This window comes from Tamandua tetradactyla, chromosome 2 (genome assembly GCF_023851605.1).
Source record: "Tamandua tetradactyla isolate mTamTet1 chromosome 2, mTamTet1.pri, whole genome shotgun sequence".
NCBI lineage: Eukaryota > Metazoa > Chordata > Mammalia > Pilosa > Myrmecophagidae > Tamandua > Tamandua tetradactyla.
The window spans coordinates 193,136,204-193,163,587 of record NC_135328.1 but is presented as its reverse complement, the minus strand read 5'-3'; the positions used below and the strand labels follow the sequence as shown (position 1 = coordinate 193,163,587).

Sequence of the window (27,384 nt, the reverse complement as noted above, 5' to 3'; positions counted from 1 at the left end):
TGTCCGGGTCCGGGAAAGAATTCTCAGAATTCCTTTATTCCAGGAAAAGAATTCATGAATCCCTCCTTCTCTTACCTGATCAAACTCGGGACACCTAGGTCTCCTGGGGCTCACCCCCCAGAATTTCTCTTGCTCTCCCCCGAGCCTCCCCACCAGTGCCGCCCTCTTCCGGGCCGAACCCCGTATTGTGTCCCCTCTGGCACCACCAGTGCCGCCCCCTCCCGGACCCGCCCCGCTCCACCGCCCTCCGGGCCGCGGGCAGCCCGCACGACCGCGGCGTCTCAGCACCAGACCTCGCCCTCCCCCAGCCCAGCCCCAGCCCGGGACCCGAGCCGGAGGAGGCGGGGAGCGGCCGGAGGCAGCGCAGCTCCCGCCCCGCGGCCGCTCCCTCCTCTGGCTCCTTCCCTCCCGGCCGGCCTCCGCGCCCCGCCCGCCGCCGGGCCGGCCCCTCCCGCGCTGCCGCTCCCGCCGCCCGCACCGTCCTCGCTCGCTCTGCCTCCGCCGCCCAAACTTTTCTCCCGGCGCGTCTCCCCCGCGGCGGCCGCTCGTCCGCCAGCCCCCGCCGCATGGGCGCCGCGCCGCAGGGGGCCTGACCCCCGCCTCCAGGTCCGCGTCCAGCGCCATGGCCACCCGCGCGCCCCTCGCCGCACCTGCGGCCGAGGAGCCCGGGGGCCCCCCGCGCAGGAAGAAGTCCCGCTCGGGCGCGTCCAGCCTCCGCCGCGCCTTCAGCTGGTTGCGGGGCAAGCGGCGCAAGAAGAAGGCAGCAGGGGCCGAGGGCGCCGAATCCGCCGCCCCCCGGGCCAAGAAGGCGGACGACAAGGCCAAGAGGGCCAAGGGCAAAGGCCGAGGTAAGGCGGCGGGCACCTGGGCTGGGCGCTGGGCGGTGCTGAGGGTGCGGCCGCGGTGGTTCCGCCGGGGGTCCCGGGCGTGTTGGAGGCCGGGGAGACTCCCAAGGCGCTGGTGCTGGAGGAGCGAGGAGCCGAGAGGGGCCGGAACGTCCCAGACACAGCTCCTCTGCTCCACTCTGAGGGCAGGGGACCCCCGGGTGGGCAGGGATTCCTAGTTTCAGCAGGAAGTGCTGGCAGTCTGGCTGGTGAGGCAGTGAGGCAATTCCCCCCTCCCCCAGGCGCACTCAGGTCCTGCTCTCTGCTGAGTCAGGGGGTCAGAGACTTGACTCTGGCCTGGGGCCAGTAGGAGAGGCAGGTGGCCCTGGATCTCTCTAGGTCTCGTGTGGGTCCCTCTGGGTCTGGAAGATCAACTGCACTCAAAAGGGGTTTCAGTCCTCTAGGTGGGTGTGGGTTTCCAGCCCCAGAAAGGAAAGCACCCTGCACTAGGTCCTTAACAGTGTTAGTTTTTTCCCACCTGGCCCCCTTCCCACTCACCTGGGCCAGACTGCAAACATCCACCTCCTGAGGTGGTGAGCTCACTGACAGGAACCAAGTGCCCTTCCCCACCACTCCTCGCCCCACCGGTAGAATTCACAAAAATGTCACTGTCGGAAGTATAGTTGCATATGGGGAAACTGAGGCCCAAATTAAATGGAGAGGCTGAACCCGGGCTGGAGTAGGGACTTGGAGGAATTCGGTGTTGTGTTTTTTTTTCTCTGACAGCCTCTGGCCTGATGGTTGGGCAGCCTGAGGGCAGGGGAGGCCAGTCTGGCTCTTCCCTGATGGGGTCACTTTTCTTTTGACCACTAGCTTGGTTTCTCCCTTATTCACCGTCAGTCCCCATCTCCTGTTTAGGTTGGGAGGGAGGAGGGCCTGAGGCTCAGCAAAAGGGTGAGGCACCCTTGGGGCTTGGTGTCCCCAGAAACCTACCTATCTACCCTTCTGCTGCAGTGCTGGAGGTGAGGAAATGGTGTAGTGTGCGGGCCCATCCCATCCGCCTGTGTTCACCCTCTCAGTGTCCTCTGAAGGAGAATTAGAAGGAACACTTTAGGGATCAGGAAGTGGGTGAAAGAGTCTCTTGTGTGATTGCATCTGGCCCCTTCTTCCTTTTGGATAAGGTCCCTGCTCCCTTGCAGCCCAGCCACAAATAGAAGTCAGGGTGCTGGGGCTGGGGTGTCTGGCTCTCAGTGGGGCCAAGGGCTCTGCACTTCTCAGACATGAAATCTGTCCCGGGGCTGCCTCACTAGTGTTCCGTCTGAAGATACCTCCATCTCACTCAAGAGGTAATGGGTTGGAATTGCAGCAAGTTGGATTATGGTCAGACTGTCAGGATTGGCAGGCAGAAGTCTAGTGGTATACTCCAGGGCAGTAGACCCTTTTTCCCTGGCAGATCAGCCTGGAGGCAGGAGCTGGAAAAGCTGATCCTGAAAGTACCTACTCCAACAGCCTGGGTTGGGTTCACTGGGTCAATGGCCAGGTCTCCCTCCACCCTGATGCCTGGTATCAGGTGGCACTGGGCTTTCCAGGCAGCAGGTCAGCCTGATTTGAGCCCACGTGTGTGAACAACACCTCCCTGCCCCTAGCTGTTGTTTCCCTGGGTCTAGGGATGGCTCAGGTACAACTGGAGGAAGTCATGCTCCATTCTGCTCCAGCCTCCTATTATTCCAATTGTTTCCTTGTCACCTGCCCAGCCCAACTTCTCTGTTTATTAAGAGAAATAAATCTGATCTCTCTAATCTCCGTTGGCACTGCTGGCCAGGGAGGGGAAGCCCAAAGAAGGCTTAACTCTTTCTGGGGAGAATGTCCAGAATGGAGACTGGGGAGAAGGAGGGGAGTATAGACAGAAAATTCTTGGAAGGTCAGGGGCCTTTTTGGGGGGAGCTCATTATCTCCCTCACCTCAAGTTCTGAACCAAAAATCCAAGGGCTATGCAGTTAGTTCTAGATGCCCCTAGCTGACTCCTCCACTCCAAAGACGGCAAAGCTTAGCTTGGAATACAGTTCCCCAGTTCTTGTCTTTCAAGACTCCTCTGCTCCCTTCACCACCCTGCACATACTTAGGAAAAAAGAGGAAATTTGACGTTTATTGATTATTCTGAATGTCAGGCATCCTGTATCCATTATCTCATTTGATCCCAATTACGAGTAAAACAGTTGAGGTTCGAGGTGAGTAAGTGGATTGACTTTCCCAAACTGGGATTTAAACCAGTTCGATTCCCGAACTGGTATGCTCTTATGACCAGTACTTGGTCATAAAATTAGTATTGTTTTTATTTTCCTGCAGACATGGAACAGAGGGCTTAAAAGTTGGTTCTCATCCAACCCATTCTATAGATGGGAGAAGGCCCAGAGTGTTGTGGGAACTTGATAGAGAAGAAGAGTATTGGAGTCAGGCAAATGGGAGTTTAAATATCGGTTCAGCTGCTAGCAAGCCCTGTGACATTGGGCTAGTCATCTCCTCCCTTTGGGCTTACTGATTCTGTTACTGTCTCATGGGGAAGAGAGGGTACCTTTTCTCAGGGGTGACCCTCTGGCTAGACATTGCCTGGATGGATCTGTGACCTCTCTATCTCTCTAAGATGCTCACAAGAGAGGATATGAAAATTTTATAAATTGGAGCCACCACAGAAATGCAGGGGTTGCTGTTGTTGTGTTTATAAGTTTAATCACCTGAGCTCCAAGGACCCTGCAGGAAGAGGAGTGGGCCCTGAGGCTGACAGAACAACTCTGCTGCCCTGGTCTGTCCCTCTGAGCCTCATGACACGGGCAGGCTCTTAGCCCCTCCAAGCCTCAGTTTTCTTATCTGTAAAACAGGAATAACAAAATACTGGCTTTACAGGAGTGTTTCAAGGATGAAATCAGATAACAGATATGCAAGGGCTTTGTAGACTAGGAGGCATGGTCCAGCCAGGTAGTTTCTGCTGTCACGATGCCGAGGCCTTGGGCATTTGGGAAGTTCATCCTGGTGATGTCTGGAGACCCGCGTACTTGGTTACTCATCATATACCCGTGATGGTTATTAGTGAGCAGGATCACACAAAGTGCAGTCTTATCTTTGTCCAGTGGGAGATCATAAGAAAGAGTAAAAATAAAACAAAACAGGAATCCATATTCTCCAGAAATATCAGCTGGACTCTAGACAAATGTTTGGGGAGGAAGTGTTTCTGGGACAGAGGCCAGGACTGGAGGCTGCTAAACAATCAGGGGAGGCTTTTTGGAGGAGGTGAGCAGAGAGTGGAAGGAAGGCAGAGTCCTGGCTACTTTGAAGAAGAGAAGTAACACGAAGGCTGCTATGGCCTGGCCAGGCATTTTCACGTGAATGTCTTTCCCTGTTGTCCTCATGAACACCTGTGAGGTAGGGAGTGATCATCATTTATAGGTGAGAAAATAGACCCAAGGGGTGCAAGTAAGTTGCTCAAGGTCACTCAGGTTCATTCATTTGAAAAAGAAAGCATTCTCTACTGTATGGTGCCAGGATACCTGGGGACCGGACAGGCAAGATCCCCGCCCACGTGTCAGTGGTGTTCGCAGCGTGGCAGCGCAGAGTTTGCCTCCAAAGGCCACACTCTTTCCAAACATAATAACATGATGTTGGATGTGTTTCTCACTACGGAGAGGAGTCATCATTGTGGAGTTTTTGACAAGACAAGCTTTGGGGAAGAGGTAGGCATCTCTCTTGAGGGTTTCTCTTGAACAGTGGGCAGTAGCTAGGGGGGTGGGACTGGAGATGGCTCTGATACTGAGAATTCAGGAACAGGGGACCTGCATGTGGTGTCTCTCTACCCTGCTAGACCCAGCGCGCTTAACCCCACGAGCTCATGTCTGGCTGGAGTTGTGGACAGACACTTGAGCTCCACTCTCCTGGACAACCTTGGGCCAGACACCCCCCTACCCTGTGTTGACAAAGAGGGGGCATTAATGGCTTCTGAGACCCTTTCTTGTTCTAGGATTTTATGGGTTTGACAGTGGAGAAGCAAGCTGGTAGGGGCTGGGTGCTGAACAAGGGTGGGAGCTATATCATGACTTTGGGACCCATTGCCTGGATGTCATAGGGAAGAGGGTGAGGAGAGTCCAGCATGAGTGATGCCATCGCTTCTTGCTGAGAAAGGGGAGTGTGGCTGTAGAGTAAAGCAAGGACCTATAGGCACTTTGGGTAGAGGGCACTTTGCTTCTCTGAGGTCAGAACTAGGTCTCCCTGCTACGTGGCAGCTACTAGGACTGTTTGCTTTTCAATATATACGAACCAGTGCCTGTGCTGTTCCCCAGGTCCAGGGTATGTTTCTGTTTACTTCTGTATCCGCTGAACTCCTATACATCCTTCAAGGTCCAGCTCCCATATCATTAACTCTGTCCCAGGGGAAATTATTGTGTCCAGGCTGTACAGCAGGATGCTTAGATATGGAGTTGGACAGTATGTGTTTCCCTCGTCACTTTCTTGGGTAGGGGCATCTCAGTGTCCTCAGCCTGGGATCTGGACCAAAGTGATGGTTGCTGGGTCCATTCTGCTATGGGACACATCCAGTGGGGGAGAGGCTTCCAGAGGAGTCTGGGGCTCCTCAGTGAGAGTGGCTCTCTGTTCATCTCCTCCATGGTGGGAGAGTGAGCCGCACTCATTTATTCCAAACAGATTCATGAAGTTCTCCTAGGCACTGTCCTGGAACCAAACAAAAGAGACAACATTCCATTTCTCACGAACCTCACAACTGTAGTGGGGTAACCAGACATTGAAGTAATGAAGGATTGGGAATAGTAACAAAAGAGGAAGCACAGTGATTTGGGGAGTACCAGGGAAGGCTTCCCTGAGGCAGGAACACTTGAACTAAAATTGAGAGGAAGCAGGGGTTGAGAGCACCTGCAGCCCTGAAATCTGGCAAAGCACTTGTTAGGGGCTGGGGACCAGCCAGTCATCTGGGGATCTGTAGGCCACTGGGATTGCAATATTGTATTCTTCTGAGGGCAGGAGCTGGGTTGACTGTCTCTCCTGTCTGATCTGCCCAGTGCTGGGCCTGGCACTATATGACTTTAATAGATAGGTTGGTGATCTGAGCTGGGACCCCAGAGCATGGGCATCTCTGAATCCTGGCTGCCCTCATGGCAGGTACAGATAGATATACAGATGGACAACTGAGGCCCAGAGGAAGTGACTTCTCAAGGTCACACAGCTGGTCAGCATCAGAGGCAGAACCGGAGCCCACACCTTCCAGGCCGACCTCAGCTTCCCCACTCCTTTGTTCAGATGGAAAATCCCATCCCGGAGAGGTGCCTCTGTGGAGGTGGGGGGCTGTGGGAAGAGATGAGCAGGAAGCAGTCCAAGAGAACCTCCCATCCTCCCCCCACCCCCCTCAGATACCTTCAGGGGCTCATTCCAGCTGCTCACATCCTAGCATTCTCCTGGAAATTCCCCTTGGGCCTGGGAGGAGCACTCAGCATGCCTGCTCCCCGTCATGTCCTCCCAGCTGCAGTCCCAGCAGCAGCATCTGAGAACTGGCGTGGCTGAACCCTGTGGCCAGAAGAATCTTGACTCTATTTTCAGCTGAGGTCAGAGGGAGAGCCTCCCCTCACCCACCTGCCCCTTGGAAAAACCCTCTTTCCCTGGACCGTCAGGGCTGTCTCAGCTGCTCATGATCTGTCACATGTTGAAGAAAACTAATGAGGGGAGGCATTGTGTGTTTTCTGAGCCACAATGTGGATGTGGCGGGGTGGGGGAGTGAGTACACAAACCTCCACCTTCTATCTGCAGACTCCAAGGCCACTTCCAGCTCCTTGGCTGACTGGGGATGGAAGTAGGTAGTGGAAACAGCTTCCTTGGGCAGGAGAGCTGAAATCCCCCATCATTTAACCCCCCGTCACTGTACTCTATGCTCCTGTGTTCCACTGCCTGTGGCAAAGTGCACGACTCCCCAGAGTCTCCTGGTTGTGTCAGGTCCAAGGAGGGCCTCCTCTCTGCCTAGGACACCCCCTCCTCCCAAGCCTCACCAGATGAGGACTTTACCAGTGTTCCCTAAGAGGGCCACACGGCACTCAAGCCTAGTGCTGCAGTTCTACAAGTTCTAGCTCCTATGTCTTTCTTACCCCCTATTTCTCACCAGCCTTATCCCAGGCTCTCTCAGGATCCTGAAGCAAGCACAGCTTTTGTAAGGAAGATATGTAGGATTAGGAGAGTGCCCTGGATGCTCCTGCTTGTCCCTCTTCACCACCTCTACCAGTTTGCAAGTGCCACCATCACCACTTTTGTCAATTTACAGGTACCACAGTCACCACCATCACCACCTCCACCAGTTTCCATTTAACACATATAGTACACCTACTATGTGCCAGACACTATGGTGAACCTGGGGTAATGAAGAGGAATGAAACAGTCAGTGCCCGTGAGGAATTTGCTTTCTGGTTGGAAAGGCAGATACCCAAACAAATCAACCCTTTCAGTGTCTCAAGGCAACTGCTGGGATGGTGGTACACTGGATGCTGGGGAGTGCTGAGTCCATCCTGGCAGTAATTGGAGAAATGGTTGTGTAGCTGGATGATCCCCATGGGACAGTGTGATCAGTGCTGTGTCAGAGGGCTGTGGGAGGACAGAGAACTAAGAGGGGGAGGGGGGGTGTTAGAAGACTTCATGGAGGAGTAGACCATTGAGCAGAACCTTGAGGGATGAAAATAAATCCTCCACTTAAAGGTGGAAGAAAGAGAATTCCAGGTAGAGGAAACAGCATACCTAAAGGCCTAGAGGTATTCACTGGGAAATGGGCAGCAGTTTTGTGTGGCCGGAGTTCTGAGGATGAGAGGGGTGTGGTTGGAGATGAGGCTGAAGTTGTGGGCAGGGACAGCTCATGCAGGACCTCCTGTGCAGGCTGCACCACAGCTCTTTGCACACTTATCCTCACTCAGTTTGTGCCAAGACTTGGACTTTACCCTTGGATGTTCCCTCCGCACCCCCATACCACCTGTCCCCTTTATGGCCCTCTATTTCCCCATCTATAAATTGAGGGACTTGAGATAGTAGATTTCTGAGATATCTTCCAGCTTCGACAATAGGATTTTATTCTTTGTGTAAGTGGGGAGACTGGTACACCCAACTTGCACCTCATGCCTAATAATTATTTTCTGGATGGATGAATAAAATACCAGCCCTCAGGGAGTACACTGTTATCAACCTCAGCTCAGACTCTTAGCAGGAGACCACTTCAGGGAAGTGTCAGGATCAGCCTTGATGGTCTCATTTTGCAGGGAGGGGACCTGCATCCTGGAGCCACTGGGCATAAGAGGCAGCTTGGTATAGTGAAGGGCCTTTCCTAGGTAGCAGAAATGATGGGCAATGTGGGGACTAGAACTGAGGGCTCTGGACTCCCAGCCTAGCAGTCTCTCTGCTACTTCACACTACCCCTAGTTGGAGAGAGAATGCAGAGTATGGTGAAGGGGAGTCACTGCCCAGTTGGTGTGGCCCTGGGCAGGTCCCTAGGCACAGTGGCACCTGTGGTGATAGACAGGTGATAGCCTGGGGCAGCCTGGAAGGATTTCAGAAGAGGTGAACTTGACCTGGCTTTGAAAAACAAAGTGGAAATGAAGTGATGGGCACACAGCTTCATAGATGCACAGACATGGGTGGTTTAACATATATTTACCTAATACTCCATCACACACACACACTCCCCAAATGTAGATATGGGCATACAGTCACCAAAGAAACAATTGCACAGTCAGACTGAGACACAAAAGCACATACAATGACACAGTCATGGACAGACATATTTACACATATATGCATATAAGCAGACTGTTTAAAAGTTAATGATATTCAGCTTACTTTTAGATGCAATCACAATTATATAGGCAGACACACAAAAGCACACATACGGAAACAGACTATTAGATACAGCCATATACGGATGAGTACACAGAGAGAAGCTACATGTTCAGAGTCATATATACATACACAGGTACACAATTACGTCCAAATCCACAATTACACAGAAATGCACAATTACATGCCCTCCTTCATGGTCATGCAGAGACCTGAATAAGCTGGAAGAGTGGGACCATGGAGCAGTGGCTGTTGGTGTGGGTCTGGGGTTAAGTCCTGGCTCTGTAGCTTAAAGCTCTGTGAGCTTGAGCAAGTCAGATGGAAATGGAGATGATCAAAGCAGCTACCTTACTGGACTGTTGTGCTGATTGAAATGAAGTAATGCATGAAAGCAGTTAGCACAGTGCCCGGCACATAGTAAGCACTAAATAAATGGCTGCTGCTATTATTTTTAACACCATTACTACAGAAATACAGTCAGATCGATACATTTGTACACACAGGCACGTGACACTCACGGGTTGGTGGCTGGTGGGCCCTAGCAGCAGCCGGGCTATGGAGCCCCGCCTGGCCAGTCAGGCTCCGGCTTCTTCCAGCTCCACTGCAGACCCTGGACTGGGAGAGCCGGCGACCCCACCGGTCTCACCTGCAGGGGGCGGGCCTTTCCCGGAGCGCTCTGGGCGGGGCGGCTCAGCAGGTCTCCCCGGTCCCCGGTGGGCGGTGGGGGCGGAGCTGGCGAGTCGCGCACCAGGCCCCGCCCCTTCTCCGGCCCCGCCCCCGGCCCGGCCATTGGCCGCAGAGTCCGGGGGCGGGACCGATCTGGGGCTGGGGGCGCCCGCGGTGGCCGCCCGCGCGTCCTGCTGCCTCCCTCGCGGGGCTGCGGGCTGGCTGGGCCGCGCTCGGCGCCCGCCATGGGCAACTCACACCACAAGAGGAAGGCCCCCAGCGGTCCCCGGGCCCGCAGCTTCTGGCGGTTCGGGCGGTTGGCGAAGCGGCCGGCAGGTAGGGGCCGGGGTGGGGGCGGGGCGGGCGGGGAGCAGGGTCCCCAGCTGCAGCTGCTGCCGCCGCTGCTGCCCCCTCCCGGGGCTTGGTGGGTGTGAGTGTGGGGGGCCGGGTTTCCCCGTACAGATCCCACCCCTCACACGCACACAGCTACATACGTACACGCAAATACCCATGGGCAGGCACACGTACATGCTCACAGTTTTCACAGTCACACACAACACCCACTCAGACGTTCGGACATGCAGACACAAAATCACATTCACGGTCACACCCACACCCCCGCACCATCGCTGCAGGTCGCCCAGATCCTGAGACACAGGTACATATATGTACCTAGGCATACAGTGTACACAGCCGCAAACCACACCACAAGCGCAGAATCAGACACACAGGCACACATATCGGGCACACACATCCGTCATGTAGGTACAGTGTGTCCAGCGTCTTAGGCACACAGATATACACCCAGGTTCACAACTGCACAACCACCCAGACTCACCCGCAGTCTCAAAGACGGACCCTACGGTACTTGTACACACAGGCACGCTTGCTCCCTAGGCTCAAGCCCCCAACAGGCAGAAAGTTTGCAGGAGGAAGGGGAGACAAAGGTAGAGGGAGAAGCAGGAAACCAGAGGTTACCGGAGGCTGTAGGCAAGGGGCCGCCTCCATCTGGCGCGATCGGGAGTCAGACTGGTTCTCTGGGCTCTTTCCACCCCCACCCCCCAGGCCCGCCGGCCGCCCCCCGCTCAACCGGCCCCCCACCCCCCCCCCACCCCCGCGGTCTCCGCGGTCGCCGCATCTTTCCCCTTTCAGTGCAGCCACCGAGCTGGAACGCAGCTTCCCGGGCGTGCTGTGGGATCCCTCCGCGGGTCACATTCCAATCCCCAAGTGGGGAAATGGGAAAGGCTTCCCACACCGGGGCTGGAAGACGGGGCTCCTCGTTTCCCCTCCAGCGGGTGCGACAACACAGGGTAACCCCGGGAGCTGAAGGAGGGGCCCTGGAGGGTGCCTTGCCTAGTCCCCTCCCCCTGGTGAATCCAGCGTGGGGGGAGGGGCAGGTGGTAGAGCTGCACTCCCATCATCCAATTCCTCTCCCCCCAAGCTAGAGGGTCACACAGAGGCGGGTACCCTAGGGATATCTGCTGGTCTTGGGGAATGAGGGAAGCCCCCTGCTGCAGTGGGAGAATCCACCAGTGTCTTTCCAGGATGGCTCACATTCCTAGAGGTTCAGAACTGAGCCTGATGATCTCATCCCTCCAAGCAAGGGGCAATGGGAAGAGCCTGGGTGGGGAATTAGGGACCCTGGTTCTTAGCATGGCTCTGACATGGGTCCTGGTGACCTTGAGCAGATCCTTTCCTTTCTCTGGACCTCTTTCTCCTCCCCGGCCTATCCGGAAGGGTGTGAGGGTTCTCCCAACCTTAGCCGTTTCAAGAATGATGAGACGGAGGTCCAGAGAGTGGGGGTTGCCCAAGGTCATTTACCTGCAGTGATGTGAGAAATAATAATGACAATAAAAATAACAGTAGAGAAAGGGCTAATGAAATTCTGGGAATCTCCCTGAGGATTCTCCAGAAGGGGGTGTTGAGAGACTCCAGGACCTTCTAGTACTCTCCTTGTCCCAGACCCTGAAGTCCTGAAATCCCGCCTGCCTCTCCTAGACTCTGCACTGAGGGGCAGGGTTGGATCTCTTGATCCACTGTCTTGTGGCCCCTCTGATCTGATCGTTTCCTGAGAACCAACTGTGGGCTCAGACTACTTGTGACCATTTGTGGTGGGGGAGAAAGAAGATAAGAGGCTGTATTTACAGTCTTCTGGCTTCGAGAAGGCAGAGAGGGTCCTCATACTGCAACCTGGGACTTCTAACAATCCTGTGTTCCTCCAGCCCCTGCTGCAACGCAGGGGTCAACCAGACTTCAAGGTGTAGCTAAAAAAAAAAGCAACAACACAGAAAGCAATGTCAAGGCAGCACAGAAGTAAGTGTGGAAACTGGGGAATATTCTAGGATATATATCAAAAAGCCTCAGGGTTGGGAGCGACTTTAGAAAGCTGAGGAGTTTTGGCCTTCATTTGGTCTTTGAAGTAACTGCAGGGTTGGAATCAGGGCTGAATTGTTGATTAGATGAGAGCAGGAGGGTGGGATGCGTTTCAGCTGCAGAGTATGGTTGTGAGCGAAGTCATGGAGTTGAGATCCAGGATAGAGGTTGGAAAGAAAAGTAGCGGAGGCTCCTTCCTTGTGCCTGGGGGAGAGGTACCATTGTGAATGCAGATTTCCACCCTTTTGGTGGTTCTTGTGCTGAGGATTCTAAGGCCTGCCTTTGCTCAGCCTCTGAGGTCACAGGACCAGTTGTGGGGATTTGGGGTTTGAGTACTACCCATTTGATGGGTCTGTGAGAGGATGAGAGAGAGAATGCAAGTTGGGCGGGGAGGGCTGGAGTGTACAGGCCATAGGGAGCCACTGAAAGTATTTGAGCAAGGGAGGGGCCGGCAAAAGTGATGTGTTTAGGGAGATGGCTGCAGGGCCGGGACAGGTGCAGGCAGGACAGGTTGGGGAGAGCAGGGTGTTGAGAGTGAAGGCTCAGAGAACAGTCTGGAGGCTGTTGCAGTAATCCAGGGGAGAGGTGATGAGGTGAAGGCTGGGGCCAGGGTGGAGACTGCAGGAGTGGAGAGGTGGCAGCTGCAGAGGCAGTGTGGAGAAGGTGGCAGAATTGATAGGACCTGGGATTGATCAAATGTTGGGGGTAAGGACAGGAAAGATCTGTGAAGACTCTGCTTGAGGTTGCTTGGCTGGGGGATGGTAGCAGATAATAAGATAATAATAAGGTCCTTTCTTTCCATCTGTTAGCTAGGCCTGTGCTGTGCACTTTACAGTGATTGATTACTTGTCCTCTAATAGCCCAACAGTTCAGAAGCAGTTATTCTCCCCATTTTATAGATGAGGAACCTGGAGTCAGAGACGTGAAGTCACTTTGCCCAAGGTCACATGGCAAGGAGGTGGCAGAACTGAGATTCAAACCCAAGCCAATCAGATTCCAAACCCTGTGCCCTTAACCAGTTTAGTGGGGTTTGGGTTTCATTTTATGACTGAGGGTCCTACAATCCCTTTGGACAAAGAAAGCCTGAGGCCTTGGAAGATCTGGACTTTGTAGGGAGCACAGTGGAAAAAGTGCTATAGGGAGGGACAGAGGTTGATGACCAAGTATTGAAGCCCCCATTGGCTCAAAGAGGGAGCAGGTGGGAGGTGAGAGAGGGAAACAAGGCGGGTTGGTTGGCTTAAATGCCCTGGGAGGATAGAGGAGGATGAGGGTGAACTAGAAGAGGCTGACAGCTGAACACACGAGAACCTGCTTGGATTGTTTGGCCTTGGTTCTTGGGAGTCCAACCCAGCCCTCCCCTCTCCAAGCTAGCTGGGTGCTTGTCCCTGGGCAGTTTGGGGGAATGGTGGAGGATATACATTGGGAATCCAGGAAGACACTGCTCACCCCTCCCTCTTCTCCAGTCCTCATGCAGTACAGTGCCAGCTTTACATACATGGCCCACCTTGAGGTGGGGTTTGTTCTCTTGTCTTGCAAGAGGAGAAAGAGGCTCAGTGAGAGCAAAGGACTATGTTGGTGGAGTCCAGCCACCTAGAATTCTTTTCATCCCTCCCTCTGCCTCTGGACCTGAGGGTTTTTTGTAGATCCCATAGCCGGGAGAAGGCCCCTCCGCCTCAGCTGGTCCTATGTCTCCACCCTTTTCCCTGGGGGACGCTTGTGATCAGCTGTGTTTCCGGACTTGCTTGTGGGAGCCCTGGGCTTCCAGATAAGGGGGCTGGCCCAGCCCTCACTGGTGTGAGAGATCTGAGATAAGCTGAACCCCCTTGCTGCCCCAGTCCCTGACCCAAAGTGGGGAACCCCTGCCCTGTTTCTAGGGGGAGAGTTATAGCTGCTGAGGGCTCCTCAGATTGTTTCTCCAACCTTCTTCCCACATCACAGATGAGGAAACAAGCCCAGAAAAAGGCAGTGTCTGTCTCAAAATCATACTGCAATCAAGGGGTAGCTAGATCTCCAACCTAGGATGCCTCACACCCAGGTAGCCCTCCCTCCTCTTTACCCCCCTGGGGATATCTACTCTGGGCCAGCAATCCCGTTTGCTCCCAGACAGAGGAGTTAGGGTTGCCAGATGGGGGCGAGGTCACTGATAGGGAGAGAGAGACTAAGCGTTTCTTGTCAGACTTTATCTTAATGGTCCTTAACTCCACTTGAGATTCAGAGAGAGCTCTGGAAGTGGGCTGGAGAATAGGCCTGTACTGGCATGGAAGAACATGGGTTTGCAGCTGATCAGAGCTGGGCTCATTTACTGACTCTGCCATTACTGGCTGGGTGGCCTTGGGCAAGTTCTTGACCTTTCCGGAGCACCTCGGTATGGCTAAGAGGATTTAATGAGACTGGGAGTGTTTCAATCAAATTTGTTCAGTAAATGCTAGTTTATTATCATTACGTTGTAAGGGGAAAGGCAGAAGGCAAGGAGAGGACCCTTCACCTACTCCCACACCCTGCAGAGGCAGAGGCACCTTCTGATTACAACACTTTACATTTATGCTTGGTTGCATGCCTTCCTGTAACTTTCCTTAGTGCTCTGTGACGAGGGTTTTAGTCCCACTTTACAGATGAGGAGATTGAGGTCGAGAGGCTGATTCCAGGCTGTGGATTTCAGATGACCTACCTAACTTCTAGCCCTTTTCTCTCTGAGTTGAGTTTCATGGTGGCTGCCTCTCTGGCATAAAATGGGGATAATCATGCCTCTAAGGAAGAAAGGAAAGGGCTCTGGAAAGTCAGAATTGCACCCTGACCAAAGAGATTATTATGTCATTGTCAGGAGCTAATTCTGCCCCAGAAACTCATTATGACATTTATTAATATTATTGTAGCTAATTCCTCTTGTGCCATTGCCCTTTCCTGGGGCGCCCAGTGACATGGGATCCTCCCCTCCCTGCACCTGGCACTCCCTGCCCCCCAATATTTACCTTAGAACCGGCTTGTCAGCTCTGCCCCCAGTGGGGTGGAGCTCAACACGGAGGCAGAAAGGAGGGGGATTCCCCTTCTGGGCGGTGGGGTGCAGTGCTCACCCATCTTTGGACAGGAGCTGAGGCCATGACCCCCCCTTGCCATTAATTTCCCCAGGCTCCGGATCACCAAGGCTGTTTGGAGCCAAATCCAAGTTTGAATCCGGTCTTGGGCACTTCCGGCCTGGGTGACCTTGAGCAAGTCACTTTCCTTTGAGCCTCCTTATGTTCCTTTATAAAAAGGGAACTTCACATGTACCATGTAGGTGTTCTGTGAGACAGAAAAGAAAGTGTTTTGGGGACTGTAAAGCATTCCACCTGAAAGCTTTTTGTTACGCTCATTTCCCTTCCTCCTGCCTCTGTGAGAATAAAATGCACATACACTTTGCATTCTGCTCCTGCCTGTAGAATTTGTGACCTTGGGAAGCCCTGGCCCTCTCCAGGCCTTCTTTGCCCACCTGTGCTTTGAGGGGTTGAGACTGAGGATCTCTGAACTCCCCAGAGTCCTGGCTCCTGGGCTGGCCGGAGGCAGTTAAGACTGGAGCAGCGGCTGGGGGGCAGGGGCAGCCTAGGCCCGAAGGTTCCAGCTTCTGAGCGCGGCCACCTGGGCAGCTGTGGCCTCCCTCCTCATTCCTCTCCCCTGAGTCAGGCCTGCCAGGCCGTGGGCGCGCCACCCCCACCCCTTGTTCTGGAATAGGGCAGGTTGAGGCCTCACCCGGTGGAGGATGTTGCCAAGACAGTGCCTGCGCATGTGCACAAGGCATGTGCACCACATGGCCTTGGGGCCTGGGTTCCTTCCCCCATGTCTCCCCTCTCCGGGCTCAAGAAAGCCCCAGAGTGGTGGGTACCCACACCTGCCTCGGTGTACATGCAGCCACCAGGCTGGGCACAGCGTGGTCTGAGCTCATGGTGAGGAGGGCAGGGACTAAGGTGACCTGGGTGTACTTTAGGGGCATGGCCCTGAGAGTGCCCACCTGTGGAAGTGGCCTTAGTGGGGCATTCTGGGGGTTCGTGCCCGTGTACCTGCCCCATTGGACTCTACTTGAGCTCAGGAACTTGCTTATGTGCTTCCTGGTGTGTCCTGAGTATTGGGGGACTTGGCCAGGAGCAGGGTGTCTTCTTGGATTCAGGAAGCCTCCTGAATCCTGCCTCAGGCAGGTTGGGGAGAGGAGGAGGCTGAGGGTGTGTGGCCAGCTTTCCTTAAGGCTTCAGCTCCTAGTTGCATCTCTGGACTGCTGGGGCAGAAAGCCATGGCACACAGGCTGTAAGTGTGGCCTTAGGCAAGGCCCCTACCCTCTGTTGGCCTCCATTTCTTTCACCCCCAAAATGAGACACTGAGGTTGCTAATCTGCTCCCTAAGCAAGCCACAGGTGTTTAGGCCTGAGCTTGGGATGGCTCAGAGAGGTGGCAGAAGGCTCTGGCCAGGCTGTGGGTGGGGAGGAGGGAGGGGCGTTGCTGGGGCAACCAGATGATATCAAGTATAAGGGCTTGGATCCATCTGGGGAATTTGCAGCTGTGGCCCTGACTGCCAGCCATGGGCCTGGGACCTTGGAGAGCTGATGTTCACCCACCCCCAGCTTAGCTGGAGTGCATCCCTTACTCACCCTGGTGCAGGGGCAGCTGAGGGTGACCATGCCCTGAGTGACTAAAGCCTCCGGTTCTGGAGTCAGCCAGAGGATGGGAAGTCACCTAACTCTGAGCCTCACAAGTCTGTAATCAATTAAGAAAGTACCTTTGAGTAGCTGCTTGGAAGAGCTATTGTAAGACACATGAGGGCAGGGGCTGTGCTTTGCCCTCTGCCAACACCTTCACAGTGCCTTGAATGAATCTCCCTGGGAGAGAGGGGAATCTGCTGCTCTTTCTGTGTATTTGGGATTAAGCAGGGTGGATGGGTTTGGCCTAAGAGGGGTAAGGAGGTAGGACACAGGAGCCCTCAGTGAGGGGTCAGGTTGGAGCTGGCATGGCCAACAGAGCGTGGCTTCTGGATTCAGGTTTTCCTGTGGGCAAATCCTGCCCTGCCGCTTACCAGCTTTATGATGCTTGTCCTCTCTGTCCTTCATTTCTTCATCTGTGAAATGGGGATAAAACCACCTACTTAGGATTTTTGCTCAGATTTCAGGAAGATTGTAGATGTACATTACCGAGCTCCACAAATGTTTGCTCTCCAGAATGCTGGGGGCTCTCCCATCTCCAGAAGCGAGTCTCAGTGCTAAGGTGGGGCAGCTAATGGGCAAGGGACTGCCACATGGGAGCCACTGTGAATACTTAGGTTCCTAGGGACTCAGATAGAAGGGTGCCGTGAGGAAGGGGTGTCCTCAAGCAAGCTCAGATTCAGCACTTTGCAGATTACAGACCTTCTCTTCCATAGACTCATCTACTCTTTTCAGAGTTGCCAGAGGGATCTTTCAAACACTATCACTACCAAGTTTAAACCCTCAGTGACTGACCTTCTGGGGCTCTTTGAATGAAATCCAGACTCTGCCAAGGTCCATAGGGCCTTGACTGGCCTGGCCGCTGTCCTCCGGTGACCCCATCACCTGCTGTTCTCTCCCTTGCCCACCTTCTCCAGGTACTCAGGCCTCCTTTCTGTTCTGGGAAACCCACCACTCCTGCCTCAAAGCCTTTGCACTTGCCGTTCCCTTTGCCTGGATAGCCCCCCACCCCCAAACATTTCCTCCAGCTGCCTCCTTCTCATGATTCAGATGTCAATTCAAATGCTTCTTTCTTAGAGAGGCTTTCCTTGACTACTATCTAAAGATTCCCCCTTCCTGTCAGTTTGTTTTTTCAGTCTTCACTATCTGAAATTACATTGTTAGTTCACCTCATTCATGTATTCATCAAATATTTATTAAACTCATAGCATGTGCCAGACACTGATTTAGGTGCTGGGGACTAATGGTGATCAAGATAAAGTTGTCCTCCATTAGCTGTAGCCCCCACTACTAGCTTAATAGATATTTGCTGATTGAATGAATGGATACAACAAACTTATATAAAGGAGTTACTGGCTTTGTTTTCCAGAAGAGGTCTTGACTTTGTGTGATGGAGCTGAGATTTGGACCTGGACCTGCATTCTTCTCAGTCCCTCTTCCTGCACCCTGCCCTCACCTATGAGCTATTTCTCAGCTAATTCAGTTCTCCCTGGCTGGTGATCTAGCCCAGTCATCTAGTCACAGAGAAGGGCTAATGGAAAGAACTCCAGGCTAGGGCTGCAGAAGGTCTGCATCAAGTTCTGCCTTTGCTGTGTGACCTTGGAGAGTTTGCTATGCTTCTCTGGACCTCTGATGTCACATTGACAAAGTGGGAAGAAAGTTCTTTGAAGCTTGGGACTGAACATACACAGAAGAGGTAGTTACCACTAGCCACTGTGATTGCACGCAGAGCATCTCCCTAGCTTCCTAATACCCTGCACTCCTACCTGGTTGTTCCACTCTCTCAGCTCCTTCCACAGGGAATACATCCACCAGCAGGAAGGCCTGGTGGGAGGCACCATACCGAGTCCCGCCTCCACCCACCCTCTGGTAGCTGGTAGCCTTAGCTCTAGCTTGTGAATATTTAGACAGGGACTTGGGACCTGGTTAGTGGGCCGCTGCTGGAATTGAGTATCTTCAGCCATCCAAGTCATGTTCCCCACCCAGAGCAGGGCACGTACTGACTAGGGGTCTCCCTTTCCCTCTCTGGGTCTGGGGTCGTTCCTGCCCCTCCGCCCCGTTTGAGAGGCGGGGTCGGTGGGTGGGCGGGACCAGTGGCGAAGCCCCGCCCCCTCCACTGCCGGGAGCCCGGCGGCGCACTGCCGGGAGCCCGGCGGCGCTCTGCCGCGGGGCCAGGGGGCGGGGCTCGCATCCTTTCTGGTGCCGGCTCTTGGCGAAGGTGCCGCGGGCATTCGTTCTGGAGAGGTTGGGGTAGGGGGCTGGCCCCGGGTGGCGCCTGCAGCCATGGTGGTATTCCTGGGCCGCCACCTCCCTGTGCTCCTCGGGCTCTTTAAGAAGAAGGGTGAGTGGGTGTGGCTGGAGGGTGGGGGGCAGGGATCCCCGACACCCCTATTTGCCCTACCCTTATGTAGAATGGGGGCGGGAAAGGGTATTGGGGCGGGGAATGGGGGGATAGTGATGCGGCCAGAGTCGCGGGTCTGCTGCTGTGCCTTTGTCCAGCTGCTTTGTTGTTCCCTTTGTCTGGGCCCTGCTGGCGCTGCGAGGATGGGTCCAGGTGTCCCTGACCTTGGAAATCTGCAGCCCTTGGAGGAGGCTGCCTCCTCCCAGGGTGCCCACACCTTACTGGGTACAGCCCCATATGCCCCTTCCAGAGAGGTAGGGTGGCCCCTTCCCAGGCCAGCCCAGTGGTGGGGCTGTGGGGTGAGGAGGATGGGATGCGGAAGCAGGGATGAAGGAAAGAGTAATGCTTATCCCTGGAAGTTGAGGAGTGTGGTCAGTAAAGGTCTGTGTTTAGAGCTCTCAGGTATGAACAAGTTTTAGAGGCATCTACTTCTCCCAGGAACTGGGCTTTCAGGACTGAGCTAAGACATGGGGCCAGAGCTTTTTGGGTTTTGGAGGGAAGGCAGGGCGTTCTCAAGGCAGAAGGCCCCCTTTGAACCCTAAGTTTAGTCCTGGCTTTGACTCAGATTTATTAGTTGACCTTAGGCAAGGCCCTTCCCCTTTCTGAGTCTGTTTCCCATTTGGCAGGTCAGGGGATTGGGCGAGAAGATCCCCTGGGAGACCTCCTAGTTCTGACCTTTAGGTTTCCTGAGGATTTTCTGGGCAGGAGCCCTGGTGGTTGAAGAATGAACTAAGGGAGGAAACTGAAGCCCTGGTTCTGTGGTGTGGCCCTTTAAAGGGCTTGTTTTGTTCCTGCCCCTCTGCCAGGCCCTGCCAAGGTCACGTGACCTCCCAGAGCTTTTGCTTCTGTTGTGGGTTCCATTTCAGGGGGATTTGGGGCTGCAAAGTGCTGACACAGCCCCCACCCGCCATGGGCGGCCGTAATAGGATCCTTTGTAATGGATCCCTGGCTCCACTGTGCCAGGGGCCAGGCAAGGCCCCTAGGAGAGGGAGCTACCTGGGGCTGCTCCCTCCAGAGAGGCTGGGGCTGCCTTGACTGGGTGGTGGGGGAACTGACACCCTCTTCTCCCTTCCGCTGCCCATCCTTCCACCATGTAGCCACATGGGTAAGTAGGGGACCCAAGAGGCAGATCCCTGGTCTGTCCCTCCCCCCAGGAATTTCTGGCAATCTGGCGTGACCCTTACTAGCCCCCACCCCTTCCCAGTTTCCCTTGGTGTCTTCTTCCTGGACCCGGGCCAAGGGTTTGTGCGGAAAGAGTGGTTTGTTTTTCTGTAAAGCGGGACTTGGGGGTCTGGAGACAGTGAAATGTAATTTTACGGGCTGTGTGTGTCCTGGGGGTGTCTCAGTGGGGCCTGAGTCAGGTGTGGGTTCACGGTTGTGTGTGTATGTAGGTGTTGTTTGTGTGCTTACAGAGTGGGGGCTGTGGGTGTTGTGGATGTACGTAGGGGCTGGATGTGTCCTGTGTGGGCCTCTGTGTGTGGTATGGTACACAGGATGTGTTTATATCCAGTGCTGTTTGTTTGTATACGGACTGCAGCCTGAGGGTATTAGGAGTATATAGGTGGGCCTCGGGTGCTTCGTGTGTGGCGCCCTGTGTGCTGTGGGTACTCAGATGTATACACACTTGGGATAACTCATGCCGTACGGGGATGATCGTTCATGGGGCTGGTGTACTGAGTGAATACCCCAGGACTGTGTGTGATGTGTACAGATTGGGAGCCGTGGGTGTTGCATGGCTGTGCAGGGGCCGTGTGCAGTGTGGGGACTATGGGTGCTTTTGTGGCTCTGGGTCGGCCTCACCGCCCTTCCTCCTGCATCCCACTAGGCTCTGCCAAGGCTGAGAGTGACAAGCGTCTAAGTACAGGGCCCGGCCAGGGGCCAGGGTCTGTGGTGGATGAGCACCAGGACAATGTCTTCTTCCCCAGTGGGCGGCCGCCTCACCTAGAGGAACTGCACACACAGGCCCAGGAGGGGCTCCGTTCCCTCCAGCACCAAGGTAACCCTCTCCTCCCCCCAGTGCCGCCCCTCTCAGCTCCAAGGTTGGGGGCTTAGACCCACACAACCTTCTGATACCTTCCAGAAAAACAGAAGCTGAACAAGGGTGGCTGGGACTATGGAGACACCCAGAGCCTCCAGGTGAGTCCTAACTCTGCTCTTTCCCCTCTCCTTGGCCTCTGGGAAGTATGTCTTTCACCCTTCTGGGTCTCGGTTGCCTCCCCGTATCATGAAGGGGCCAGAGTTACGCCAGCTGAGGCTTGCTGGGGGATGTTGGGAGGGGAACTCTGTGGGTCAAAGGCTCGGATGGGGAGCCCCGAGGAGGCAATGTCAGCTCCCCCCAGGCCTCTGGAGTGGTCCTGGGTCTGAGGCCAAGGCCTGACCTCCTTCTTTCTCTCATAGTCCTCCCAGACGAGGCCGGATGAAGACAGCATTTCCTTCTGCAGCCAGACCACATCCTACACGGCTGAGAGCTCCACAGCGGAGGATGCCCTCTCTGTCCGCTCGGAGATGATCCAGCGCAAAGGTGTGATCTCACCTTCCGGGGCTCCTGGCAAGGGACTGGGTGGTGGCACCATCTTGGTCCCAGTGCCTGCAGTTTCCCCTTTTCCTTCTAATCCATTGTCTCCCAAGGCTCTGGGATTCATTGAGCTCAGGAAACACAGTACCCAGTGTTTCTACAAACCCAGAATGATCTACATTCACTGCAAAGCAGGACAGTTAGGGTGGGCTTGGGAGTCGGGAAACCTGGGTTTGAGACCCGGTGTTGCTACTAGCCAGCAAGTGACCTCGGGCCAGTCCTTAACAGCCTGAACTTCAGTTTGATGTTCCTTAAAAATGGGGATCAGAGTGTTTACCTCATTGGAATGAATGTCAAGGATTTAGCATGTTGAATAGCATATAGTAAGCACTCACTAAATGTAAATTATCACAGTTTGACCTAGTAAAGCCTTCCAGAAGTCTTACATGTAAAACATTTCTAGTTTTGTTTAATCTAGCTTTGCCCATGCCTAGTTGACTACAGAAATCGTTTTTCATGGAGCTCTTATTAATATTCTACAAAAAATAATGCTCTGCAGAACATGTCCTGAGACCTTCTGCTCTAATCTCCTCTCTCTCCTGGACTGGCCTCAGGCTCTACCTTCCGACCCCATGACTCATTTCCCAAATCATCTGGAAAGTCAGGGCGGCGGCGGAGAGAGCGGCGAAGCACAGTGCTGGGATTGCCACAGCACGTGCAGAAAGAACTCGGTGAGCCTGGTCTGGGGGTCTGGTGGAAGCGGGATGGGGGGACCTGACTAGCCCCTCTGCTGACTCCTGCCTCCTCCTTGTCTGTCCCAGGCCTGCAGAATGAGCGTCAGGCACCAGGTACTCCCCGTCCTCCTGGTCCCCGGGATGCTGTACGCATCCCCACAGTGGATGGCCACCCTGGGCACCTGGCAGCAGGGACAGGGGCCCGGGTGTCCCTGCAGGCACTGGAGGCAGAGGCAGAGGCTGGCACCGAGACAGAGGCCATGTTGCAGCGCCACATCGACCGCATCTACCGGGATGACACTTTCGTGGGCCGGTCCACAGGGGCCCGGCCTTCGCCATTGACCAGGCCCATGTCCCTGGCAGTGCCTGGTCTGACGGGAGGGGCAGGGCCTCCGGAGCCCCTGAGCCCAGCCATGTCCATCTCGCCCCAGGCCACCTACCTGTCGAAGCTGATTCCTCATGCCGTTCTGCCGCCCACAGTGGATGTGGTGGCGCTGGGCCGCTGCAGCCTGCGCACTCTGAGCCGCTGCAGCCTGCTTTCGGCCAGCCCGGCGTCAGTCCACTCCGTGGGCCGCTTCTCCTCAGCCTCCAGCCCGCGGCCCCGCACCCGTCACCCTTCCTCCTCCAGCGATACCTGGAGCCACTCTCAGTCCTCCGACACCATCGTGTCTGATGGCTCAACTCTCTCCTCTAAGGGTGGCTCTGAGGGCCAGCCCGAGGGCTCCGTGGCGAGCAGTAGTGTGGTGCCCCTTCCTCCGGGGGGCAGCGGGAGGGGTTCCCCTAGCGGGGGCAGCACTGCCGAGGCCTCCGACACAGTCAGCATCCGCAGCAGTGGCCAGTTGTCCAGCCGGAGCGTGTCTCTGCGGAAGATGAAGCGGCCCCCACCGCCTCCCCGCCGGACCCACTCGCTCCACCAGCGGGCCTCAGCAGCACCTGACGGGCCTCTGGGCTTGCCTCCCAAGCCCGAGAGGAAGCAGCAGCCACAGCTGCCTCGGCCGCCCACCACTGGTGGCTCAGAAGGGGTGGGGGCAACCCCCTGCCCACCCAGCTCCATGGGCAGCTGGGTGCCCGGCTTGTCTCCAGGTGGCTCTCGGCGCCCCCCGCGCTCCCCAGAACGGACACTCTCACCCTCTAGTGGATACTCAAGCCAAAGTGGTACCCCCACCCTCCCTCCCAAGGGACTGGCCGGGGCCCCTGCTTCCCCAGGCAAGGCCCAGCCCCCTAAACCAGAACGTGTCACTTCCCTTCGCTCTCCTGGGGCCTCGGTCTCCTCTTCCCTCACATCTCTGTGTTCTTCATCCTCTGACCCGGCCCCCTCAGACCGCTGTGGTCCACAGATGTCCACTCCCCTAGGTGACAGGTTTGTTATACCTCCCCACCCCAAGGTGTCTGCCCCTTTCTCCCCACCCCCATCCAAGTCCAAGGGCCCCAGTCACGCTGCCCCTGCTGTGGTCCCTGGACCTGTCTCAACCACTGGTGCCAGGCCCGAGTCACCTCCCACTCTCCAGACATCCCTGACCCCACCACAGGAGTCTCCTGTGGTCTCCCAAGACCAGTCACCCCCGCCTTCCCCACCCCCATCTTATCATCCCCCACCACCACCTTCCAAGAAGCCAGAGGTGGTTGAGGAGGCTCCGTTTACCCCAGAGGCTGCTGAGGAGGTCCTCCTCCAAGATCCCAGCTGGCCCCCGCCCCCGCCCCCCGCCCCTGAGGAGCAGGACCTGTCCATGGCTGACTTCCCCCCACCCGAGGAGGCCTTTTTTTCTCTGGCTGGTCCTGAGCCTTCAAGCTCTTCTGACCCTGCAAAGCCTGTCAGCTCCTTGGCCACGTTGCCCTCAGATACCATCTCTCCCCAGAGCCAGCCCCAGGGTACCCCAGAGCCTCCTGCAGTTCTCCCAGCTCCACCTCCTGCTAGTTCTTCCCCAGGGCTTCTGGCCAAGCTCCCTCCAAAGGAACCAGCAGGCTGCAGTAAGAGCAGTGGGGTTTCCAGAGAGGACACTGGTGCACCCCTGGTCACGCCTTCGCTCCTGCAGATGGTGCGGCTGCGCTCGGTGGGGACTCCCACAGGGGTCCCAACCCCAGCATCGGGGCCATCGGCACCCCAGAAGCCACTACGAAGGTCCCTGTCAGGGCGGGCCAGCCCAGCTCCTGCCCCGTCCTCGGGGCTCCATGCTGCTGTCCGACTCAAGGCCTCCAGCTTGGCTGTCAGCAAGGGCCTCGTGGGTGCCCAACCCAGTGGACCGCCCGACGCAGAGTTGCGGCCTCCCCAGTCTCCTGCCTCTACAGCCAGCTTCATCTTCTCTAAGGGTACTAAGAAGTTGCAGCTGGAGCGGCCCATGTCACCTGAGACCCAGGCTGACCTTCAGCGGAATCTGGTGGCTGAACTTCGGAGCATTTCAGAGCAACGGCCACCTCAGACCCCAAAGAAGCCACTTAAGGGCCCTCCTCCTGTGGCACGTAAACCCTCTGTGGGAGTTCCCCCACCCACCGCCCCTGGCCTTCCTCAAGCTGAGTCCCTAACTGCTCCTCCCACCAATGGGCTCCCTCATGCTGAGGACAGGACTAAGGGGGAGCTGGCAGAGAATGGAGGTGTCGTGCAACTGGTGGACCAAGAGAAGAGGAAATTAGGCCCACCTGGCTCAGGTATGGTGGGTAGCAGTGGGGTGGGGGTCCTGTCACTCATGATGGGAAACGGGTATAGGTGAGGCTGCAGTCTCGCCTTAGGGATTTGCTTCTTGGATCTTTTAAGGCCTCAGGATGGTCTTAGGATGCCTGGGAAGGGTGAACTTCCCCCTTGGTGAGCTCTGGTGAAGGGACCACAGTGTGTGGGGCCTTTAGAGTCAAACCTATTCAGTTGAATTCCAACTTTGCCGCTCTGTTGACCCTGGCCTAGCCTCACGTTCCTTACTGTAAAGCATGGGTAGTGGTACCTATATTACTGTGTTCTAGAGCACAGACAAGTTTTTAAAGCCTTTGGCCTGGTGCTGCTGGCATGGTCATGCTCAGTAAATTGAGGGAGTGGGAACAGGCTGGGCAAGGAGGTGCCTGCACCTCTCGGTGGCCAGAACTAAGCTGGGAGGCCCCCTGTTAAGTGTGGCCTTTTTTTTTTTTTTCTACCACAGACCCACAGAAAGAGCTGGTCTGACTCACTGGCATTGCTGACCCACCCCAAGAACACAGTTTCTCAGGGACCTGAGCAGCTCCAAGGATGAGAGGATATGGCAGACATCTACTAAGAGAGGACGCCTGCAGCCTTAACCTCCACGGCCTTCGATATTTATGCAAGCCTGGTGTTGCTCCCTGTCCTCTAAGTCATCCAGCTGTCATGCCTTTTCCCAAATGGACTCATCTCTGGCAGCTGCCACTTAAGTTTCGGCCTTAGCCTCACCTTGAGAGGGAGCTGGTAGGAATGGGTGGCTGCGCCCCCTGCTGGCCCTGAGGCTGCAGAGCTGGGATGAGAACACCTCACTAGTTTTTTTTCATGTCAGAGTGAACTCAGAATCATGCACATACTGTAGTCCGGAATCAAAGCACTTTTGAAAAGTGACTGCATGTCCATCCTCCAGGGCCTGTGAAGCCACATTCCAGAGGGCCTGTTTACATGGCAGCAGCATTCATTCTGTAGCTGGGACCAATCTTTCTCCCCTCCTGTCTCCAATCTGGTTTATTCCATTCCTTAATTCTTGGAGGTGAACTAGCCATTCAGTTGTATTCCCATAGGCTTCCCCAGGCTGGCGGCAGGGGCTGGTGGTGGAATTCCAAAGCACAAAAGGTACAGCAGGGGTTAACCTTCCTGTATCTCAACTTACCACCAACCATCCTCCAGCCTTCAGCTCTGCCAGGTGCTCCAAGCAGGGGACAGGAAGTGGGAGACTGTGAGGGCCCAAATGGGTCAGGGGAAGAAGAAACAGGGGAGTGTACAGCTTCTGTCCTCAGAAGGCCAAATGAGTAGGGTGTCATCTCAGTGGGCACTTGGCAAAGCCAAGTATCTGCCCCACGCCTCACTGGGCCAGGTTGGGGTGGGAGGAAAAAGTACTCCCAAAGCAGGAGCCCATGAACTGCGGCAGGGCTGTGCCCCCTTTGGCTCAGCTGGAAGTAGAGGAGGTTGATGGAGGGGAGGGTCTGCCAGTGGGGGAGAACTTAATTAGGTAGTGGGTTCAGACCTAGCCTCACAGGCTATAGTCTCTGTCCTTTTCCCTTTTCTTGGTGTGTGTCCTTTCTGCAGCTGCAGCACAGGTGGTTCCAGTGGGGAGAGTTGATGCTGAGGGACAAGGATGGGAAGCTAAGGTGCATTTTACCCCGAACTCTCCCCTGTTCAATGAGGAGGGTGCCCAGTGCTCCTAGGGAGCTCCCTAGGTGTCAGTCTGTTCTGATTTCTCCTCCAGTTTTAACAACCTTTCTACTTTCAGCTTGTACCACCTACCTAGGTAAGTGGCTTCCCCCATTGGCCCTGTGGCTCTGCAAGGGTGGCCTTGGTGTCTCACTATGCAGCAGCTTGGCTGCCCTGTTTTCAAAACTAAGCAACCTAACTAGTTCCACAGAGTTCCAGGTGAATGCCACCCGGGGCACCTCTTCTTTTTCAACATCCTTTCCTTGACAGTGACTTGAGCTTGAGCCTGGCAAGGAACCTAGCTTTTAGTCTCTCTTCCACCAAGAACAGAGACACCCCACTCCCACCCTCTGAACAAGAGCTGTGAACACAGGACATGGTGTGAGAGTCCAGGTTTCTCTGGCCTGCTTTCAGGTTTCTTCAGTCACTTCTGTCTTCTCCCTGCAGCTATAAACCAACGTTCTTCCCTTGCCCTCTGGGCACTGGAGAGCCATCACTTGGGTATAGGTTGCACCTGCCCAGTGAGTTGGGGAAAGGACAATCAGTAAGCACTTCTTAGTCCAGAGCCCCAGGAACCAGGACTGGTCAAAGTCTCCATAAAGCCAGGCCCTGGCAGCAGCCTTGGAGCTGCTGGAGGTGGGAGGGAACCCGATTTCTGTGCCCTTTTCCTCCCCGCTCCTCCCAAAGCCACTCCAGCTCCTCATTCTCAGTAGGGGCCTTCTTTGCTTGTTTTCCCTCTGGGTGGGACAGAAGACAAAAGAGAAGGGAGTGTCTGAAAGAAGCAATCCTTTTTCCTCTGGGGTAAATGAGCTTGATCTAGCATAAATGGAGAGACCAAAAGCCTGATTTTTAAATTCTATAAAAATGTTAGATATATATATATATATATATATATTTCTTTAAATTTTTGAGTCTGATATATCTATACAGATAATACATTCCCTCTGCCCTGAGTGAGACGCAAAGAAAAAGCTCTGTATGTGTTTCATTTAAAGGTGTTCATTAAATGATTAAAACTGAA

The 27,384-nt window shown here is 55.1% G+C and overlaps 1 protein-coding gene and 1 long non-coding RNA gene across 9 annotated transcripts; one reads left to right on the top strand and one right to left on the bottom strand.

Moving 5' to 3' along the window:
- The first annotated feature begins 622 nt into the window (after positions 1-622).
- NHSL3 (NHS like 3) lies at positions 623-27,384 on the top strand. 4 transcript variants are annotated; one of them, XM_077150428.1, is made up of 7 exons: positions 623-848; positions 20,610-20,780; positions 20,865-20,920; positions 21,182-21,305; positions 21,914-22,030; positions 22,121-24,676; positions 25,156-27,384. In XM_077150428.1, exons 1-7 carry the CDS (start codon positions 623-625, stop codon positions 25,176-25,178), a joined length of 3,273 nt encoding a protein of 1,090 aa, XP_077006543.1. In that variant the 3' UTR covers positions 25,179-27,384. The 4 variants fall into 4 exon arrangements, with proteins under 4 accessions (XP_077006543.1, XP_077006544.1, XP_077006546.1 ...); XM_077150429.1 differs by lacking the exon at positions 623-848 and adding an exon at positions 9,563-9,686; XM_077150431.1 differs by lacking the exon at positions 623-848 and adding an exon at positions 10,508-11,663.
- Positions 3,514-10,430, bottom strand: LOC143674562 (uncharacterized). Of its 5 annotated transcripts, none has more exons than XR_013171113.1 (4): positions 10,329-10,430; positions 6,084-6,386; positions 5,131-5,540; positions 3,514-3,689 (listed from the first exon to the last, which is right to left on the bottom strand). It is a non-coding gene; the product is annotated as an uncharacterized LOC143674562 (long non-coding RNA). The 5 variants fall into 5 exon arrangements; XR_013171111.1 differs by having other exon boundaries at positions 6,237-6,386; XR_013171112.1 differs by having other exon boundaries at positions 5,131-6,167; positions 6,264-6,386.

Coding starts and splice junctions, on each gene's coding strand:
- NHSL3 (XM_077150428.1), top strand. CDS start 623: ATGGCCACCCGCGCGCCCCTCGCCGCACCTGCGGCCGAGGAGCCCGGG. Junction 849..20,609: donor GGCCAAGGGCAAAGGCCGAG/GTAAGGCGGCGG, acceptor GCATCCCACTAG/GCTCTGCCAAGGCTGAGAGT. Junction 20,781..20,864: donor CCGTTCCCTCCAGCACCAAG/GTAACCCTCTCC, acceptor GATACCTTCCAG/AAAAACAGAAGCTGAACAAG.